Source organism: Cydia strobilella, chromosome 17, assembly GCF_947568885.1.
Source record: "Cydia strobilella chromosome 17, ilCydStro3.1, whole genome shotgun sequence".
Classification (NCBI taxonomy): domain Eukaryota; kingdom Metazoa; phylum Arthropoda; class Insecta; order Lepidoptera; family Tortricidae; genus Cydia; species Cydia strobilella.
The window spans coordinates 8,372,789-8,395,754 of NC_086057.1; the positions used below are offsets into that span (position 1 = coordinate 8,372,789).

Below are 22,966 nucleotides of genomic sequence, written 5' to 3' on the forward strand. Positions count from 1 at the left end.
GTTAATTACGTTTATTTGTGTATCGTACATTTATAAAAACAATATCGAATGTTTCCTTTGGAAACTTAAAGCAGAGAGAAAAAACGCCTCTTCTTTGACAGGCGTTCCGTTCCATTCGACAACTAAGAACGGCTTAAGAACGGTTTTTCGATATTCAATATAAAAAAAATATAATGATGAAGAGGTAAGTAATAAAATATATGTATATTTTTCGTATTCTTACATTAATAGTAGGTTTTTATGTTGATTACGACGTTTAAAGGAAACTAATATTAACACTCATCAATAAGTAGTCATGAATTGGAACAAGAACAAATTTTAAAAAATTGGAAAAGTATAAAGCACTAGTTCGCGAAAACCAACTTTCCGCACGCTAAACAGCTACGTAAAGTAGCACTTTTTGAACAACTGTATTAAAAAAAATATTAATGTTTAAGTTAATAAAATAAATAACTAAAAAATGCGTGAGTGTCGTGGGTGGAACAGTCGTGACGGAAAATTCTTGCACTTACTTATATTTTTTCGTTCTTTGTTAATTATTTCATTCCTAATTGGGCAATCAAATAATACGAAGTCGTAACCTAAAATATAAATAATAAATAAATAAATAAATATTATAGGACATTCTTACACAGATTGACTAAGTCCCACGGTAAGCCCAAGGAGGCTTGTATTATGGGTACTCAGACAACGATATATATAATATATAAATACTTAAATACATAGAAAACACCCATGACTCAGGAGCAAATATCTGTGCTCATCACACAAATAAATGCCCTTACCGGGATTCGAACCCAGGACCATCGGCTTCACAGGCAGGGTCACTACCCACTAGGCCAGACCGGTCGTCAACGTATACGGTCGGTCGTCAAAATATATGGTTATTTCGAAGTTTTTGCCAAAACCAACAGTCAATATCAACGCCATCTAGCCGAGTATAGGCCAAAGGTGTGGCAGCATCTATTCGAGTATAACTTTTTCTTGATATTCCGAGGGCCCGGGGCACGTTTTTTCCTTAGACTTATACAGAGTTACATATATCTTTAGTCGAACTAACAGTTTTGAATGATTCACGGTTAATTTCATTAGTTTTCGGGAGCTCAAAAATAATACAAAACGGTCACGGTCAACAATGGTCGATATAAGTAACTGTCGAACATTTCATACAAGGCAATTTATAGACAGAGGGTTTCATGAAACAGGTCCTTAGTAATCTGCCAAATTCGAGCTTCATTCGTCGCCATCATCACCTAATCCGCAGACCCATGTATACTATTACTTATTCTGTACCTGTATACATACATTCAAAATCTTTCGAGTCCGTCTCTGCGGAGGGTCTTATTCTTGCGCCACAAACCACAAGGTCCGGTCATCTTAACCTGAATTGCACAGTTTGCACAGCACACCATTGATAGACAGCGTCTGGCCAAAAGTACTCGTACCTACTATACTAATCAGATAATCACTATGCTGCAGGCTATTTTGGATCTTAAAAGGCCGCTTTAAGGTTTCTTCTTTAATGAGCAGATGCTCTTCTATTATGAAAATGTAATTTGATACGAGTAAACAGTGGTAATTAGTTATGTTATACTTATTGGCTGCAATCCCGGGGCCCGCGGTATAACATATTAATTAGTGCCAGTTAGATATTGATGGGAGATACTAAAATATTATAAAGTAAAGTACCTAATGGGGGCCCCGGCCCTAGATAATTTGGATATGGATCAAGTCACCGTTGGATATGGCATAACTAATTGCAGTCAGATTTCGATGGTACTAAAATATAAATAAATAAGAATCTACATAAGCACTTCATTAATAATTACTTTTCAAGATAAAATGCACAAGGCTCAAATTAAAATGATCTCTAAAAACGGTGTAGGTATTAGCTACTTAAAAATATTGAAATATTCACCCAACATTACAAAGCTGTAGAATTTAGATAAGAAGGTATCCCGTTTAGACTTACTTTTACGCCAAATAAATGTAAATTACTTACATAACTACATTAATTATTTACATTTTTAATTAATGGTAGGTACCTATACAATCATATAAAATAACTTAAATAGGGTAGGGTAGGAAACAGTGGCTCGGTAAAAATAGCCGGGTACAGTGGCTCACTCAATTTAATTCCAACATGATAGAGGCGATATTGGGGCGACTGGTCCACTATTCGAGCTGAGCCACTGTTCCCTACCCTACCCTATACGAAATTAATAAATAAACTACAATGCTAAATAAAATATCTTATTCTTAAAGACATCCGAGATCTGTACTAGGTGCAAAGGTGCCCATCAAACTTGCCGCGTTACCACGTTGGATTGCGATAGCAAACCTTTGCACCAGGTACGAACCCGCGCTTGCATCAGAGCCATCAGAGGTCTTCTCCCTAATCCGATGTCCCACTCTCCCATAAACGCTATAGATTTATCACTCTATGGTTGACTGGTAGAGAATGCCTTGAGGCATTAAGTCCGCCATTTGTACATTTTATTGTATTTTGTGCAATAAAGTTCAAATAAAAAATATATCTATAGATATTGACTAAGACCTCGTGCACACTGGAGTTTCTTGCCGGCAATAGATACAGTCGAAGGTAAAAATATCGATCCAGACAAACGGCTCAAAAACATGTGAACACAACTTTATTGTCTAAGGTGTAAGAGCGTACACATATTTTTGAAACTGGGAATGTATATATATTTATGCCCTTGACTGTACCATACAAAATCCAACACGCTAACGGCACAATCGATCGCACATCTTTTATTACAGACATTAGGGTCAAGTAAGTACTTACTGATAAATACCTACTTATTGACATATACCTCGCAAATTGAGAAAGTCAAGAGCTACGCTACATTTTCTAGGTCACAAATCTCTTGCGAGTACGGATCAGTGGTCAGTCAAAGCCGGTGAATGGTTTGATTGAACGACTTTATCCCGTTCGGATAAAGTCTGAGATTGAATGTGAAAACGTGTTCATAAACACGTGCTAAAGGTTCAAGTGAATAATTTTAGTGTATTGAGACATAGTATTGCCAAAGATGAAAGATGGGATTAGAAAAAGCTTGCAATGGAGTTATAGTTTGGCAAGCCCAATTTGTCAGTAAATAACAAGAAGAAAAAACCGGCCAAGTGCGAGTCGGACTCGCGCACGAAGGGTTCCTTACCATTACGCAAAAAACGGCAAAAAAATCACGTTTGTTGTATGGGAGCCCCACTTAAATATTTATTTTATTCTGTGTTTAGTATTTGTTGTTCTAGCGGCAATCACGGTTCATGAGATACAGCCTGGTGACAGACAGAAAGCGAAGTCTTAGTAATAGGGTCCCGTTTTTACCTTACCCTTTGGATATAGAACCCTAAAATCGCCATACAAACTCACAAACTCAGTACCGGGAAATTCCCTAGCGCTAACATCATTGAGATTAACGTTGCTTGTCACGCTTTAAACAAAATTCGGAATACATTGCGTCTTTGAATAAACTTTAAAGTGCAGTCAGCTGCAGAGAAAAGGCACCCCCCCCCCCCTGCATACAAAGTTCTGTAAATTAGTATGGACGTGTACCTTTTCTCTGCAGGTGACTGCAGAACTAAAAATCAGAACACAAGTTATTTTAAAAAATGGCTGATCAATAGTTGGTCAGTCTGAGGAATACAGCCTACAGTTTAATTTATTGCTCCTGTTACAGGTCACACCCGGTATAATAATGCCACAATTATATTGTTAAACAATTCAATTATTAATAAAACAAATAATCACATTTATCTACCGATTAGGTATACTTAATTAATAATTAACAGTGGATTAACCTAATAATCCTTGATATCGGCAGATAGCGCATGACGTTTTTGATACATTATCGAAATACAATTAATATAATATAGTGATATTAGTGATAGTTTAATGAACACTTCAGTCGCACTTTAGCTGGACATCAAGATGAAACTCGCTCTAGTTCTGCTTTATGTCGTTGCCGCCGTTCAGGTAAGAAAATTGTAGTTGTAATATAAAATCCATATTTCGGCTTATAAATCCCATTATGGGTAAGTGTAAAACTTTATAGTTTTTTGAAAAGTACCTAAGTTAGAGGTTGAACAGACCTCTATCTACCGGTACCGAGTGTCTGTAATCTGTAAAGTACTGTTTGTTTAGTCACCTATAAAATCATATAAATATTTTTCAGTTCTCGTGCTCTGAAAGTGGGTCGTTTCGGTGTGGTTCCGGTCGTTGTTGTTCTAAAAAGTGTGCAGAAAATGTTTTGTAATGTTTATACTCTAGAGCACTCTACTATCTAAGTAGGGTTTTTTTTTACGATAAGCAATTAAAATTTTAGTTTATAAATTGGTTTTGTTGTACAAGTTCCATTCTGATAATTAATGCCATAAATAACGATATTTTTACCTAAATTTTTAATTGACGGTACCTTCAATAAATACTACTAAAGAAATAATTCTTACCGTGTTTTTTTAAATGCACATGTAGGTACCTATTTTACTTTCCTCTTATTCGAAATGAACAGTAGAGTGTTTAACCTGGGTGAAACGCACCATTTCAGTCTCGGACTATTGGCGCTCGAACTCAACAGAAGTTGGTGCCTTTCCTTTAATCCCTTGGTTAACAATCTACAATTTTTGGGTAAGGTACAAATTGTACAACGTAGTAAATTATGCCTGCCTAATATTAACTACTTATTTTCACGATTACACGACACATTTTCCTCTCTTCTTCGTTTCGTTCATTTTTGAAGTAGATACGTGCCTCAGTAAAAATTAGCTTTCCATTTCCTTAACTTTGCGACGTCTACAGGAAAGATGCGAATGAGTTAAGCATACCTACTGTACAACGTGTATGACCCACCTAGCTGCGACGATTACAGTTTGGATGTTAATGAAATGTCCCGGTTCTGGTTCAGATATTTGTAGATAAGTATTTCAGAGTATAAATTATATGCCCCAAACATACGTACGTACCCAGGTAGGTCTGACCTATATGGTCAGAGCAATATCGTCAGAGCGCTGGCCGACTTGACCGACTTCTGAAAACCCAGCGACCTTGTGTGGAAGCGCTGTAAATTACTACCGCTTAACTAAGTGGGAAAGATTGGGCGAAATAGATTGTAAGAAACGTCCCAGTGCTCGATGCTAAAGCGAATCGGCTGCCACACTCTGTCACTCTGTCTCTCTATCACTCTCTGTCTGCAAGTTTAAGGGTAACATGGACAGGGGCAATGCAAGCACTCGGATGTCTACATTACCTACCTTACCAGTGTACTGTACCGAATCACTTTAATATCGGTTCTCAGGTTGTTCGCCCTAGTCTAGTCTAGGGGAAGTTACCAAGGACTGGGATTACTGACAAATATTATATTATTAATAGATTATGACTTACCCGACGATGTGGCGGATAATTTGCCGTCTTATTATAAGCAGCAAGATCAGGCATTGCAAGCGTACCTTTAACTAAAAGTCCTTATGTTAGGACTTTCTCGTTTGCGTCCTGGAGAAGCGAGGTCTTGGCACTTGGCAACTTCATCCCAGCAATTGGTACAGGCCTTGGTGTTTACCAAAAGGCATCTGCCATATAGCCCTGCAATCCCGAAGGCAGCACTGGGATGTCTGGGATTAAGGTACACATTTCGTCAATAAATTCTAAGAAAAAATACTAATCAACGCTTATCACTACATAGTATAAAACGGATTTTGATGCGGTTTTTTTAATAGATAGAGTGATTTAAGAGGAATAGTTTATATGTATAATTTGTAAAGATTTTGTGTAAATTAGTTGAACTACCCGTGCGAAGCCGGGGCGGGTTGCTAGTTCGTGATATGTGATACCAGACTAATGTAAAGTTTATTGTTTCAGGCCCGCAGCACCGCCGTTAAAGGTAAACTTTAATATTTTCCTGATGGTAAATTTCTAACGTCGTAACTTGATTTAATATTGCATGTGTATCTAGCGAGACCGTATACACGTATATATACTTCCCCTTTTTAGCTCCTATAAATTTTTATCATTTAATCTCATTTATGTAAATAGTTTAGTTTAGTTGGCTTTTACCTAGTTATAAGGGCAATGGCTCTATCTGTAACTATCGGTAATTTTCCGTATTTGTAACATCTATATATATTTATGGTTTGCAATAAATATTTAACTTACTTACTTTAAAGGTGCTTTAAAGTAAGGTACTTTACCTGAGCGTCTGTATAAAGTGTGAAATTTGTAGAACAATGAATGAATATCGCAATATGTCCTGCAGTGAGACACCACCAGCAGTCATTAGCGGCTCTGGGCGAGAAACCATGGGTGGTCCACCTCCGCCTGGCCATTTCCACCAGTGGTTTCCTCGAGTCTTGCACCGGCGCGCTCATTGATCCCAGCTGGGTTCTCACCACCGCACACTGTGTTAGAGAGTAAGTGTCATTTAAGTAACCGGTTATAGATCTGCTAAAGTCTACTTCTACAAAGGCAGGTTGTTTCCTGCGCTCAAGAGCACAGCAATAAGGCTAGCCTGATCATGGCATCAGCATCAGCTGATGCCGTAATGATGTAAATAAAAAAAATGTGATCCTTTTGTTGTGTGTGTTGGTCAAGTAGATTTGTAGCCCACCATAAACCATACTAAATTTACGGTGAGGAATAAAAAAAATGTGATTGTGAGACTGTGACAAGGACAAACAATAACAGCGCTTTCTCTGCTACTCCTACTGAAATCCTATCCCGTTCAGTCATTTCCCCCCAGCCCCCCACCCCTCATGACCAATCCAGTTATACTAGATTCATTATTTAGACTGTCTTGTTATTTGCACGTTTGACATCTCAAGATAAACCAATAACAAACTTCCAGTCCCCGTTTCATCTGGGCCCGCTTCGGCGCCGTGGAGGTGATCCGCCCCCAGCTGGTGCTTGAAACTTCCAACGTGATCCGCAACGCCGACTGGAACCCGCTGACCCAAGAGAACAACGTCGCTCTGATCAACCTTAACCGCGTCATCGACCTCACCTGTAAGTGTTCATTGTTATTTGACAATTCCTAAGAGCGTTTTCACATTGTCCGATCCGATATCGGATGTCGGAAGGAAGTAAAATGTTTCTCTGTATTTATGCATTTAATAAAACATTATTAGGTACTAAAAAACGATTAAATAACGCAAAAAAGTCTGATTTAATGCCGAAGGCACTCTCCTGCAGCTGTTTTTGTCATAGGCACCTTCCGACATCCGATATCGGAAAGGCGCTTCCGATAAATTTAGCCATTTCGGAGCCCCCCGTCAACTGTCGGAAGTCAATAAGTAGGTAATAGTACCGGATAGTTAAAGGCGAAATGGAGGGTATTTTTCGGTCGGCCATTAATAAAGTTGTTTGTTTCCAGCGAACATCGGTGTGATTCCTCTGCCCGCCGCTAACAGCGGCATACCCGACCGTGCCAACTACTGTGCCTACGGAGAGTCCAGCACCGACAGTAAGTTACATTTTTGTTACCTAACGGGATGAGAAAATGGGGAGAAGAAGGAAAGTAATAGGCACTCCATCCAACCGCCCTCTCAAAAGTCCGGACATCAGCCGAAAAATCTTGACATTTCTGAGGCAGTCATTTTTCCGACATCCCAAAAGCTCCCATTAAATCTTATAGGTATACCAAAACCTTTCGTGCTGGGCCACTAGCCCCGCTATACGCTGTTGCTACAGCATAATCTTCCCTTTCTTTTGCTCAACTCCAAATTTTTATCTAGCTTCTAGTAGTTAGTTGAGGTTTCTAAAAAACCCTGCCACTCGCCAAGTCCTCCGCAATCTTAACAAAGGACCGAAAATCCTGACATGTCAGGGGCAATGTTTAACAACATCATTATGTATCAACAGCCGCTGGTGAATTCCTCCGCTGCTGGGACGTGACGGTCGTCGTAGAAAACCAGCAAGCCGTCATTTATGAAGGCGAAGATATCTCCGTTACTCAGGTACTTAAACGTGCACCTACTTACCTACCTATAGCCAATTAAAAAACGAGGTGGGTATGGTCAATTTACCTGTTGCTGCTGGGAAAAAGCTGGGGGAAATTGTGCGCCGAGGGTCGTCTTTTACCTTTTTAATGCCGGCTGTAGTACACACTCGTCGAGAGACTGGCGCCGAGTCACGGCAAAAAACCAACGCAATCGGAGAAGGGCAAGGCGAGACGTGTAAGAGCGAGACGAGAAGGGAGCAGTATGCAATATATACACACTCGTTCTTGGCCTGTCTCGGGGTATTTTGGCGAGTGTGCACAACCGGCATGATATTGAGGCAACCCAAGACCGATGAGATTCTCGTCGAATATGTGCAGGCACCACACCACGAGAGCATCCGAGACTTGGCTATTAATCAATAAACCGACTACCATTTGTCCCACCATACGTACCTACTAATAAGAATAGAATTCATTTATTTATGGTAAACTACATTTCATCCTATTACAAAGAAAAAGTATATTTAAAACAAAAAAGTATATACCTAGTTTACCACGAAATGGTCCCGCCTCAGCATAATGCTTACTCTAAAGTCAGCGCCTGGTCTTCCGGCGAGACTTTGTGGGCCACGAACGCAACCGTACAACCGGTACAACACCTACCTAAATGTCATCAACTCATCATCTTTCTGGCGTTGTCACTTTTGATGAGAGCCTGGGTTAATAAGTGTTTACGACATCTGGGAGCTGCGCTTGGCATCAACCTAATCCCGAGAATTGGCGTAGACACTAGATTTTCCGAAAGCGAATGCCATCTGACCCAGAGAGGAAATTGGATGTTTTCCTTTACTGAAAAGTGACTGCTGAATAGGTATCAAACCGATCAAATGATATACTTATCGTAGGAACATCAGTGTCGAAATCCACGTAATCTACTCACGTATGTATGGAGCCTAATAGGGTACAATTATATAGCTTATAATAATATTGTTACAGTTCGACACCGGCGCTCCTGTTGTCGGCGATGGAGTGCTGGTCGGCTTGCTTTCTCAGAAGGGAGAATTCAGTGACGAAGCTGGTAAGTAAAGTTCATTTTACGAGCCGTCTAAACGCAGCGTAGGTATAACGCGACTAACGCGCAACCCAAGAAGACGTCAACGCAATTCATTCCAATACTTTTTTTTAACTTTTCGATTTTTAAAGTCAATTGGAGTTTTGGAGTAGGTAGTAGTTAGTTTAACACTGTTAAATTAAATAAAAAGCGAGAAATTAATTTCCTTAGTTTTAGTAAAGTTAGTCACATAGTCAGCAGCAAAAGTTGCTAAGCAGGCGAGTGTTCAAATTGAACTGAACACAAAAATCATTGTTGTTTAGGTAATGTTGAACACATCATTCGTTTATCCACTTCTGCAGCTGATGGGACTACCACATGGGGCCCATTTGGCTCAAGAAAATAAGGTCACGAGGTTTTCAAACGGAATGGAAAAATGGAATTTGATTTTTGTAACCTTTACTTACCTTCTTTTTCCGTAGTATTCATCCGCACCAGCGCCCAAGTGAACTGGGTCGTCGGTATGACCGGACTTGACTTCAGCCGCGCACCCGCTCCTGAGCAGGAACGCCAGGATGTCATTATCGTCAATGACCTCAACTAAGTTGACCTCACGTTTAACCTTCTGGACGCCAATGACGGATATATGAGCACCGCAGGTCCAACGCCAAAGACGGATTAATCGGTCACAGACCACAGAGCAACATAGACCTACGTGCATGTGCATAAAGTTCAATTTCAGTTTTGACACTTCGGTGACGTGGCGTCCGGTCCGAGTGACAGCTTTTGTGTTTGACACGGCGTCGAAAAGGTTAATAAACGATTATGTGTTCTACGAGTTTTTTTATTTCATTGTCGCTAAACGCGACAGATAAAGATGAGGAGAAATCATACATCTGATTTGTAAACTATGTAAACGAGTAAAGGACGGACAGACGGACATTACGAAACTATAATGGTCCCGTTTTTGCCATTTCGGCTACGAAACCTTAAAAACTGTATATTATCACACATTATTAAATCGACAAATATTGTCCACATTAAAGGATTTATTCGTGTGCGCAACACACAAATATCCTTCCAAACGAAACTGAGACCAAAAAAAGTCTGCAGCGATTTTGATAGCACACGCAGTGCAAGTGTTGTTTATACGTCATAATTCCATAGACGTTTGACTTAGACGTTTAAAATAACGCACTGCGTATGCTATCAAAATCGCTGCAGACTTTTCTTGGTCTAACTCTATCAACTTCATCTATATTCTGTCAGGAAAAAAAGTTGCGTTCTCGCGCGCGAGTCTATACCCACTATAAGTCGCGCTAGATGTAAGGCAGCCATTCACAAAGTGTGCTCCGCGGACCCCAAGGGCTCCGCAAAGCCTCTGGGACCCCGCGAGAAAAATCGAAAATAAATCAATAACCAGCTCTTCTTTATTTATGGTCTAAACTCTAAAGTTAAATAGTGACCTGACGAAGGAATTTCTTGTATTTGGGGCTCCGTCATATATTTCGCTTTCCAAAACGGGTTCCGTCGAGTCGTCGAGTTGCGGAAAATCGCCCGAACTACAATACAAGGGTTCCGTCGCCAAAAAAGTTTGAGATCCGCTGATGTAAGGAGTCGCGCGCGTAAACGCAACTCATGCTAGCAACGGATTAACCATGGACGAATAAAACAAGAAGACTAACAATGTCTAATGTCTATACAAAATCGCGTTCCTCCAATATTCACTATTCAGCTTATTGCTAGAGACTAACGCAACAGGTCTCAGTTCCATCCATGTTGATCGGTGCTTAGTTACAGCAATTGTCCATGGAACAACGAAGTGTTGTAGGAGACTAAACCAAGTACTACAAACGATACAAAAAAGCTTTCAATCGTTTGTGACGCTGTGGACACCATCGGTCACGCCATTACGTTCTACTCGTATACATACGGCTTTGAAAGGTTTAAAACTCAAGTTAGACATGATAAAACAAAGCATTTCTACAAATAAATTTTAATTGTTCTTATTCTTATTATAAGGTTTGGCAATTATTTTTAAAATCAATCAATCGATCAATATCAATCAATAAATTATATCAATCAACAATACTTTCCCTATCAGTCATCCACAAGCAGTTGAATCAGATCAGTTTAACATTCTTGACTAATAATCACTTGCTAAAAAGAGTAAAGCTCTTAACTTTAATCACTCTTCAGCTCTGTCCGTACTTTCTCTAATATTCTATGGATTCTTGGATCACTTTATTTAATTTACCAATCCACATCGCATTCAATCGTTCATACTCATATTAAAATCACTTTTCAGTTCTTGCCTTTTGAAGCCGCTTCAATGATCTTGCTCCTTTGGACTTTTGGTCCATTCCTTTCCCAATCTTCATCGGAATCAATTGTCCATACTTAACTAATGACAAAATCACTTTTTACGTCAGCTCTTAACTGTGACCACTAATCTTGCTTCTTCGGGCTCTTGGACCACTCCTTTCCGTTCCCGTTGCCGTCCCGGGGCAAGGACCAGCTCTTGGACCGGGGCCGGTCGGGGGCGGCGTTGTCCCCGGGCGTGTGCGCGCGCGGTTTGGACGGCGAGCGCGACTTGGTGCGCCGGCGGCTGCGCGAGCGCGATTTGCGCGTCCGCGAGCGGGAGCGGGAGCGGGAGCGGGACCGAGTGTGGTGGGACCTGGAAGAACACGTCATTTTGGTATTAAGTACTTAGGACTGATCAACGTCAGGCAGCGGAGAACTATGACACGTATCATACAATATAATGTAGCGAACATTTTAGGGGTGACGGTGCTGTCACCCCTGTGCGTATGGTGCAACAGACCCTTTAAGCTAGGGACACACTTTTCCCACGTACTCAACGTATGCAATGCATTATGAAATCTAAACACCAATAGACCAATATAGTGAGACCAATTTTATAATTTTATACACCACTGTAACAGTTTTACCTATGTCTTTGACTTTGAACCCTGAAACTTGTATACATAGGAACATACTTGTCATACGCAACGCAACGCATGACAAGTATGTTTCTAAGCATACAAATTTCAGGGTTCAGATTGTCATAATGCATTGCATACGTTACGTACGTGGGATAAGTGTGTCCCTGCCTTTACAGTCGCTGTAAGATAAGAAGTCAATTTAGACAGTTATGAATTGACCCTTATATTTACGAAGCTAAGGCCTACTATTTAACTGATAGCCTTAGTGTAAGGGTAATTCATAACTGTCAAAATTGCGTTTTTAGCTGCGTTAGACTATAGTTTTGTCCCTTTGTAGTGTTTTGTAATATCAGCCTTGTGGCCTTGTGGTCTGGTTAGCGCCATACGCTGCGTTAAGCGTCACAATGTATAAGCAACAACTTTAACCGTCTATACGCAACGTCCGGCAGTAACCATAGACTTAAAGTTCCATCCAATACCATCTTAAAGTTCTATACAATATCAATATCTTGGAAAAAGCAATGAATTTGCAAAAACTCTTCAATGGTTTCATATAATATTTAAACCTGCGTCTCGCAGATATTGACCACTTTAGAGCCGAACTCACTTGGACCGCCGACTTCTGCTCTTACTCCTGCTTCTGCGTGACCTTGATCTTGACCGCGAGTAGGAGCGGCGACGTGAGCGCGGTCTAATGACATATTCTATGGTTTCAACCTGCCGCCCTTTGACTGTGACCTCACCTTGACCGTCGACTTCAGCTCTTACTCCTCCGACTCCTGCTTCTGCGCGACCTCGACCTTGACCGCGAGTAGGAGCGGCGACGAGAGCGCGATCTAATGACATATTCTATGGTTTCAACCTGTCGCCCTTTGACTGTGACCTCACCTTGACCATCGACTTCAGCTCTTACTCCTCCGACTCCTGCTTCTGCGCGACCTCGACCTTGACCGCGAGTAGGAGCGGCGACGTGAGCGCGGTCTAATGACATATTCTATGGTTTCAACCTGCCGCCCTTTGACTGTGACCTCACCTTGACCATCGACTTCAGCTCTTACTCCTCCGACTCCTGCTCCTGCCCGACCTCGACCTTGACCGTGAGTAGGAGCAGCACGTGAAGATCTAATAACATATTCTATGGTTTCAATCTGTCGCGCTTTGACCGTGAACTCACCTGGACCGTCGACTTCTGCTCTTGCTCCTTCTCCGACTCCTGCTCCTGCGCGACCTCGACCTTGACCGCGAATAGGAGCGGCGACGAGAGCGCGATCTAACGAGTTAAGTAAAAAAATAAAATTGTTAGACAAGTACCTACTGTATTGACACATCGCACACTACACCGAAAGCACCAACATTGGATGTATAATTGTGTGCGTTCCGTGAATATTTCTTTAGATTTGAGCGTAGCTGCTCTAGGGGCGCGAATTTTAAAATTGTTTATCTCTACTGTGATTTGTAGCATTTGAAGACAAATAATGCTAGAAGCAGTAGTCATCAAACTGTTGATTCATATTGGTACATTGTACAAAAAAAAACATAAATAAAAAGTGAAGTAATGAAAACTGGCCGTGAGTTTTGAATGTTTGAGTTGAATTGAAAGAAATGAAAAAAAAACTAGGATTGAAAATACCTCGATCTCGAGCGTGACCTTGACCGCGTGTATGAGCGGCGGCGGGAGCGGGAACGTGAGCGGGAGCGGAGGCGGTCATCGTGCTCGTTGCGGTGCTCGTTCTCTGTTAGCTTTTTGAAGTATCTGTAAAAAAAAGGAAATAAGTTTATAGTGCAGATTTGTGTGGGCTAATTCTACGATTAACTAGTAGTAGATGTCTAAGTACTGCTTTACGGTTTTCAGTATTTTTTCGGAAGAAGGTTAAAGTACTGCCAACCGTTGATTCATTAACTTTCGACCTTACAAGGAAACATACCCAATTGTCCGTCTCCGATTTGATTTTTGACGACAGACGTACCGTTCACACATAGAAACGCAAGTGCTTTGTGATGTATAGCGTGATTAGCGTGCCCGCCCTGTGGTACTGATGCGAGGCATCCTGCCCATCGAAGTACGGACGGCATCGGCATACGTACATCGTGGCCCCGCTGCCGTCCCCGCAGGCGCAGTGGTCTGTAGTTGTAATTTAATATTGACTAACTTGGACCTTACCATAGTATAAACAGGGCAAATTATGTTTCTTTCTTTTCTTGATGGACTTGAGGGCGGTGTTGCCCGTAGCCAATGTCACGTAAAAGGGTAGGAACAAAATAAATGCTCTTAGAGCACGACGCTGTTCGGTGGTTGTTGTAGGTGTCTCGTAAAACCGATAGCTGGATTTTACGAGAAGCACGTGGACTACCGGCCGTTGACTCCAAAATGGTGGTTAAACACGCTTTGAGATTAATTCTCCATTCACTGCACACTACCACATTAGATTATTGTATAATAAAGCTATCGATATTACACTTTAAACAATATTAATGAGCAAAAAACAAAGGAATTAATCACGAGGCTACTATCAAGATGGCGTTCGAACCGGAAGTCCGTAAATTATGTTATCTTCATACAACGCACCGCGCGCTACTTGTATGTGTGCGCGACTTGTATCTATGGTCGCCGCACGCACACTCAAACAATATCTCGACCCGCGTTTCTCAGTGCGCAGGTCGAGATATTGTTTGAGTGTGCGTGCGGCGACCATAGATACAAGTATTACAAGTCGCGCACACATACAAGCCGCACGCGGTGCGTTTGTATGAAGATAACATACTTAGGTTCCCTTGTAACGCGACTCACTTGTAGTACTGGTGCGAGGCATCCGGCCCTTCGAAGTACGGCATGCGTACCCCGCGCCCGCGACCCCGCCCCCTCCCCCTCGGTCGCCTGTAGTTGTCGGGTGGGGGGTAGTACTGGCCCCGCATCGGGTAGTACATCGATGCTGCGACAACACATATTACATGTTAGTAAATGTCGCTTGAAATACCCGGGAAGTTTGAACAGCTATGACTCACAAAAGCATTTAGTTTCTATAAAAAAATACATACAAAGTGGTCCGTTTTAAGTGTAGTTTTTTTTTGTGAAAGTGCTTTTATTAACACATACAACTAAATCAACAATAAGTAAAACTAACTACTTAAAAAAGTTTAATAGTTAAGGATGGTATTCCATCTGTCCAATATCTTGGTCCAATAAGTATTCGTGTCTCACATTTTAATTAATAAGAGAGTGAGACGCAATGTACATTGGACAACGAAATTGTACAGGTCGAATACTACCCTTATACAATCGTAATATAATAAAGAGCCAAATATATAATACCATGGATATCATTTATTATACATATAATAATTAATTTATAAATTTGTATAAACATATCTAAGTTTATATGTTTATACAACACTACTATGAAACAGGACTTAGGGCCTGTGCACACCGGGTGCGTGTGCGTGGACGTGCACTTGACGCAAGCGGTTGAAGATTGAAGCGGTGTGCCGTCTCTCATAAGGATCTGTATATAACAACGCGCAAGTGCACGTGCACGCACACGCACCCGGTGTGCACAGGCCTTTAAACCTAACAACGACACAAATAGAGAATGGCCAGCTGAAAATAAATTATAGTATTAGAAAGTCCAAATCCTGCAATAAAGTTTTAGATCCAAAACAACAGATAGTGACAACCCTCATTATAATACGATATTAAATTAGGGTTGTCACTATCTGTAGCTGAAATAAAAGAAAATATAAGTTAAATTCGAATCAAGCATAAAGAGAAAAATAAGAGATTTTTTTCTTTTTGCTTGGAGATTGATCTTTGATCAATGAATCAAATCACCTTCATGGACATATTTTTGTAGTTGTAGATGTGAGAATAAAAGTGTGTACAAGTACAGGACTTACCAACTAACGGGAAAAGCCAGAAAATACGTATATTCTGACGTCAGAAATAAGTCCGTAAAGTGAGGCGGTTGTAACTAGATCGATTTATAGACTATGTAAGCTCCTCAAATTTCATCAAAATCGTTGAAGCGTTTTTCGAAAACTGGTTTACAGATACAATGTGCAGAATTTACTGGGCCCTTCAAAACTCATTCGTTAAGATATCTCAATATGCCGAAAAGGGGACATATTAAATCATTTTACGGTTTAGACTCACTTGTTTTAGTCACTCGCGCGACATGTTTCGGAGAGCCTAGGTCTCCTTTCTCGTGCACTAATAGTGCGAGCAGCGTTCACGACGACCGTGTATTGCGTACTGAACATGTCGCGCGAGTGACTAAAACAAGTGAGTCTAAACCGTAAAATGATTTAATGTTAGTATGTCTCACAACAGTTTAAATTCGATTAAGGGGACATATTTTTATTTTATAATAATAAAATTAAAAAATTTACTTAAAAAGACGTAAAAAGCTATATTATTATTTTTTTTCAAAGTATCTGTGAATGCAGAATTCTTATAAAAAACAAACAAAAGAATGCTTCCTTTCAGTTTGGTTCAGCAAATAAAAATACCTCAACTTTTAAGCTTTGCTTGGAGGGCCCAATAAATTCTTACATTCGACATAATTATGTGTACCCGAAAACCAATTTGTTAGTATAAAAGGCAGTAAGTGTAATTTCCTCCACGCGTGTTTATCCACTAACAAATTAGTTTGGCAGAGTGTGTTGTGTTGTGTATAGTGAAGAAATGATACTCATACTCTGAGGGAACGGGTATCCGGGCGGCGGCACGGCGGCGAACGGGTACCCGAAGCCGTACGGGTGCGCCATGCCGTACATGCCTGCAAACAAGACAGGGGCTTAAGTTTGTCATATGTGTGGCCAAGAGGAAGAGACAGTAGTAGAACACCTGATGTGTGAATGTCACGCCCTCGTCAAACAAAGAATGAAGGACTTTGGAGCAGGGTATCTGGAACCAAAGGAATTCAAAACGCTACCCATGAGCTCCGTCATCCGGACGGATCTTTCCTAGGGGGTAACTGCACAAAAGATCCCTGTGGGTCAAAGTGTATCCGCAAGGGCCCCCGAAAATCATAAGATAAGATAAGCTGAAAGCATCAATTGTAGGTCTCATACAATTTTTCGTTGGTTGTTGGTAGTTTGCCTGCGACCACCAAAAATAAAAGTAAAGGGGACGAAAGAGACCGCTTCTCCATAGGAACATACCTTGTCCCTATTTTCCTCTCTGGATATTACTTTAAGTCATATTTCTGCACGACAAACGGTGTTGCTGTTGTTGCTGTATGCAAATTCCATGAATATTGATAATTGAAGTTAGTGTAAACTCAATATAACGTAACTCGATATATCGATTCACTCCCTATGACGGCGACATTTGTTGGCTATAGTTGCTTTACTTTAATACGATATAGTATATATACGAGAACGCGAAAAAACTCTCTATAGCGTCAAAAACTTAGAGGATATAACCAAACGGAGTAGCCATTAACAGGCGTTCCCCTCTTTCGAAAATAGTCGGCCAATGGTCATACATAATGTATGGACTGAGGTCTATCTGACATGGCTATTTTGACGTTACGTATACATTTGACGTTCCCCTCCTACACAAAAATTGGCAGATTTTTTTGTACAGCAAATTACAGACAAGGCGTCTCCGTTGGTTATATCCTCCAAGGTCAAAAAACGTCCGGTGCGTCCCTTGTGTCGCTTACACTGTATTTGAGAATTTTACACCAAACCGTGTCAATGTCATTGTAGTTCGTTAAAACTTGCTTCTATGAAAAGTTTGATTGTTCACAGGTCAGGTCAGCATCAGAAGCGAATGAAAGACTTTTTAAGTAAAACTTATTTTGAAGTAAAACTTCTTTAGGCGTGACTAGAGGGTAACTCAGTTTTTTTCCCCTCACTAGCTCGGAAAGCCGTCTATTATCCTTTAAAACAAGCAGGGAAAAACGCATTTTATCCACTAGTGGGTAAAGTAATTTGACCTTGGATGGAGCGTGTTTAAGTAGCTTGACAGATAACAAAACGTAAAACGCTCATGATAATGGTTCGTTCGATATTAATTATCATTAAATAAATGGTTTGAGAATCTAATAAAAACTACCAAATTTAGCTTTATTTATAATTTTAAGTCATAAACCTTAAAATTCCATAAGAAACGTTAGATTTTTTGTAATGATGTTAAATATAATTCTGAACGCACAAGTTGAGTCGATGCAATTTCAAAACACATCATTGACATTTCATACGTCAGACCAGAAATGTCAACATTGTCAACAAAATTTTTACTGTTCTTCTCACCGACTCATGTAAAAATCAGAATTTCTAGTGTTTTCTGTTATAATATCGTAAAAAAAATAGTGATTCCAGTGATGAAGATGATCTAACGCCTGTGGATGTTGCACTTTCCTCACTATAGTGAGGGGAAAAGTTTTGTGTTACACACGGGTGCAAATGTATTTTACTTCTCGTGTGTTGAAACACTCGCTACGCTCAGGATTCTATTTTAGAACCACTCGCTTCGCTCGTGGTTCAACTATAGAATCCTTTCGCTTGCTCATGTTTCAATTCCACACTCGCGGGTAAAATACAACTTTGCACCCTTGTATAACAAATAACTATTTTCTGACAGAAGTAACGTTCAGTAGTAACACACAGTAGGACACACGTCAAAGTATACTAGCATAGCGATAAACGTCAGCAGTTGGCCTTGATTTGCCGCTCGCCGCGCCGCACGCCTCTTGCGTCCAGTCCGTGGTGCAAACTACCAGGCTTATCACTGTAACAGTAATAATTTAATAAAATTGAAACACTCACTGGCAGCCTTATTGTACTCGAGCTCTCTCTCAGGGGTCGTCAACTTTTCTAACTTGACGCCGCGCCGCGGTCGCTCGTCTGAGGATACGGACGACGGCGACAACGAACGACGAGGCTTTTTCGTCTCCAGCGCTGAGCGGAGGACTATACGACCTGGGAATATACAATGTATGTCAAATATTATAAAACACTTCTACTTTATTTAGCCAATATATTTGGGTATCTATTTTCTTACCTGAGCAGTAAAGACCAAAGTTAATGTATGTATATACTTTACTGTACATAAAATTAAAATCACGAGAAACACGGTCAGAGTAAATTAAATACAACAAAGGCAGCCTTCTTCTTCTTCTAAAGAGGAAGAAGAAGAAGGCAAACTTATCCCTGTGTGTAGTTAAATGTGTATTTGGCGCGTATTATCAATTTATCTGCAGTACAAACAGCATCACTCTTATTTTAAGTGTCCATCGGCACAGATTATATAATAGCCATCGGTGGATCTTATGCCCTTTTGTAATAAGGTTTACGAACTGTCAGTTAACAGTGTTCAGCAACCAAAAGAAGTTATAGTTCTTAATTAAAATAAAATAGCGTAAACGTCTTGGTTATGTAATATGTGTGCATTAGCGCACTACTTTCCGCTTCTCGTACCCTATAATCCTAGGGCAGCATTTCCCAAACTCTATGGGTCGCGAGCGATTATTGAGTGGGCCCTGAAACTACTAGGAAATGTGAAGTCAATCGTGTAAGGCGAGGGTTGATATTGGGCTGAAGCCGCCCGCGTCAGTTGTTGTTGAGGGTCAATGCTATGAACTAAACACTGAAGATGAGATACAGATAGATGTAGATGTAGTGTAGGGACGCCCGGCCGGAAGCAGGCGGGCTGTCGATCACATCTCGCGTTCATTCAGCCCATTTCCCACTGAAGATGAGACTGACCGTCTAACGCCTGCTGGAAGCGATCCCTGGCGGCCTGCAGCGCCTCCTCGCAGCGGCGCTTGCAGCGGTCCACGACGCGCGCCCTAGCGGCACGCTCCCCCGGCACCGAGCGACCGTTCATTTGCAGGTCTGGCCGGAGCTGAAATGTGTTTAAAAAGTGCGCAATGTAAATAGATAAATTCTTTCATACCCACAAATTATAGTATGGCGGTGGCTAGGTTCGTGTGACTATTAAGAAATGGTAGTAGTAGCACAGATTATATAATAGTTCTTACGAACTGATACTTATCTCTCAAAGAAAACGCAAATACCTACTGTTTTGATACCTACACAAAAATACAATGGAGTGACCTTCGGCGGGCCGCTCCTCGCACCGCCCGCACCGGTAGGGTTGCCGATGCCGACGCTTAGAAATGATAAATACCAATAGGTATTTATCATTTACAACTGTTTTGCTTTGTAACTATAAATTTGTCGTAATAAGCACTAATGTTTAATGAAAGAAATTCAATAGTAAGTACCTACGTAGCTTGTAACTATCGTAAAAATGGCAAGTACGGCGCGCGGTGACGTGCGTGCGTGAGCGCGTGTGGCAACCAATTGGCTTGCTTTTCTACCGTGAACGGGAGGTGATTCGTAGGTATAAATCCGAGCTCGCGCGGAGAGTTCCATAGGCCTGGTAGTAGTAGTAGAAATCATCTTTTTCAAGACTTTCAAAGAGCCACAAATGTTGTCTTAGAGGTAATTCTACATAAATACTGAAGTTCAACTCAAGTGTTTATTATTGTTTGTCATTGTCACACACTGTAGGAGGGCTAGAAGAAAAATTAATAATTTAGTTACCTCAATTCTTTTAAATAATTCCTCAATCAGCCGCATAGCCTGTAACTTCTTCTGAGCTTCCAGCAACTTTTTCCTCTCTTCTGCAACCTTCCCATTGAGGTCCACATCATCCCGCTGCATAAGTTTTGCTAACTGCTTCTTCTTCCTTCTTTCCTCCCGTTCCCGCATTTTCTCCAGTTTTTCCCGCTCTCCTCGCTCGTATTTTTGTCTTAAAGAGTGAAAAATTATACGTGAGACGGTTTCTTTTTGTCTGGAATAGATGGAATGCATAGAGGAAAGTCAATGGCATACTAATACCATTATGGCCATCCCAAATGAATTTAAACACAGTGGTACTGTTTTTTGTAGATGTTGAATCAAAATAAGAATGTATACCCAGGCAAACACCTTTAATGTTTGAAAAATGACAGTATCAAAAGATTGCATGTTGCAATACATACATTGGGATGTATCATGAGCATGTGCGGGAATGAATTCAGGCATTTATAACTTTGTTTATTGTAAAATACTTAGAAAACCATGAATTAAAAATAAGTAGTAAGCTCCAAAGGTACTTGGAAATGTTAAAATAGTTTCTAAGTTAAAATTGATCACGAGATTCATGACTTTCAACAGCTACAGTCAAATATGTAATAATCTCACCTTTCTTTAGCTTCTCTCTTAGCAACCTTTTCTTTCTCGGCCTTCTCCTCATCTTCCTTAGCTCTCTGTCGAGAAGAGAGGCGTTCCCTCACAATGGCCCTCCGTTTTACCGCTGCATCTGTCATATGCTTTGTCTTGTCAAAATCGACTTTAATGCCACACCATTCTGCTATGTCATCCTTCTTTCTTAGCAACTTCCGACCGCGGAGAGCATCCATGCAGCGGACGAAGCCAACATATTCATGAAACTGAATATATGCCTCAAAATATAAAGCTTGATCTGAGGGTGGTGTTGTAATCCCCCGCATAGTAGACTTCATTTGAAGACGGAAAGGGTCAGCTATGGGGATGTCAATTTGTCGAATGTTGCCAAATTTTTCTAACGCTTTTTTTAAGACATGTTCTGATGGTGGGGCATCAGCATCCCTGTCCCGATCATGAACGAACCAACGGATAGGTAGATTACATATGTGTATGGTGTCTGGCCGCTCACCTGGCTTCATCTCATCCATGTCGGTGGCATCACGGAAAAACGAGTCCCACGAGTGACGACTAGGGAAATCTGATTTTGCCTCGGATACTTTCACTTTGAGGGGTTCCGGGAAGTCATTTAACTGCACTATTCGGTCTTCGAGTCTCGCGAGCACCCGCTCGAGCTTATCTGGCTGCTCTAACTCGGCATCGAATCTTATTACTTCAGAACTATGCTTGGACACTTTTAAAATCGAAAACGCATCAGGTTGGATCATTTTTCTCAATTTCTCCATCAATTCCCAGTTGGAGATGGACTTGCCGTGAACCTTGTGGGCTGGGAGCTGAACAGAAACGTTTAGCTTTGCGAACGACTTGAGATACAAACGCTGGGGCAGATATAGCACCACAGCGTCTGATGCGTCCCTACACACTTGGATATTCATTGTAATTATTGATAACCTAACCTAAACCTAACACCTTTACAATTAATGACAATACAATGAAAGGGCGATTACAATTACAAACATGTTAAATGGAATGAAACAAGACGAAACAAAACAAAATTCTTAAATACTAAAATACAATGTAATGAAAGCTACTCATGACATGACCAAAGTATTCAGGAATTGTGCCCATCGTTCACGCTGCACGCTGCTTAATGTTAACACGAGGGTTTTTTTTGTTGTTGTTCATACAACACGATATCACTACTACTCTAATGTTATTTTAATAAAGTCAGAAAGAATAAGAAAAGAAAATTCTAATCGGCAATCAGAAATTCTCCATTTTCGTTCTATTCCAGGGTGAATGACATTTGACAATGACATACACAATAGTCTATTACACACCCTCCACCATACCAATACACACTCGACAGCATCAAGCAGACCAATCAGGTGAAAGTATAATTAACCAGGCGGGTCTATAATTGGTCAATAGAAATGAGCGGTAACGAAATATGTCAAACGAAAACATGTGTATGCCTAGACGGTCGCTGACAAGCCTTCAAACCGTCTGACCTTGGTAATGTTTGTATAGTTGGTCAAACCAAATTGGCAGTAAATAAGAACAAAAAAAACTATACTCATCCTTTTCTTTTGGGTGCTAGTACTAGTGCAAGACAAAGAAAGTATGATTATCTCTGTCTATGTTTAAAATAAGACAGTCCTTTGACAAACTATATGAAATTTTGTTGGAAACAACTGTTCCAGACCAAGGCCACCCGGTCCGAGGGGCTTGTCGGCGACCGTCTAGCAAGGCTTTATACTCAGTTGTACTAGATTCATGTGTCTGTACATGGCAGTACTTGTTTTTGCGTCATTTTTGCGTGAATGTGAAGTGTCAATGTACGT

The 22,966-nt window shown here is 40.7% G+C and overlaps 2 protein-coding genes across 5 annotated transcripts; one reads left to right on the top strand and one right to left on the bottom strand.

Annotated features, from left to right (window-relative positions):
• Nucleotides 1-3,896: 3,896 nt before the first annotated feature.
• On the top strand, nt 3,897-9,604 carry LOC134749087 (transmembrane protease serine 11D-like). Its single transcript, XM_063683991.1, has 8 exons — nt 3,897-3,997; nt 5,876-5,897; nt 6,270-6,423; nt 6,858-7,015; nt 7,383-7,472; nt 7,871-7,965; nt 8,946-9,027; nt 9,483-9,604. The coding sequence occupies exons 1-8, from the start codon at nt 3,953-3,955 to the stop codon at nt 9,602-9,604; spliced, it is 768 nt and encodes a 255-aa protein (XP_063540061.1). The 5' UTR covers nt 3,897-3,952.
• A 1,402-nt stretch (nt 9,605-11,006) lies between these two features.
• LOC134749019 (A-kinase anchor protein 17A) lies at nt 11,007-22,418 on the bottom strand. Of its 4 annotated transcripts, XM_063683910.1 has the most exons (10): nt 22,226-22,418; nt 21,141-21,955; nt 20,499-20,748; nt 19,656-19,794; nt 18,717-18,869; nt 16,637-16,717; nt 14,734-14,875; nt 13,576-13,698; nt 13,120-13,215; nt 11,007-11,677 (listed from the first exon to the last, which is right to left on the bottom strand). In XM_063683910.1, exons 2-10 carry the CDS (start codon nt 21,905-21,907, stop codon nt 11,449-11,451), a joined length of 1,980 nt encoding a protein of 659 aa, XP_063539980.1. In that variant the 5' UTR covers nt 21,908-21,955; nt 22,226-22,418; the 3' UTR covers nt 11,007-11,448. The 4 variants fall into 4 exon arrangements, with proteins under 4 accessions (XP_063539980.1, XP_063539978.1, XP_063539979.1 ...); XM_063683908.1 differs by lacking the exon at nt 22,226-22,418 and having other exon boundaries at nt 21,141-22,219; XM_063683909.1 differs by lacking the exon at nt 22,226-22,418 and having other exon boundaries at nt 11,011-11,677; nt 20,499-20,706; nt 21,141-22,219.
• Nucleotides 22,419-22,966: the final 548 nt, after the last annotated feature.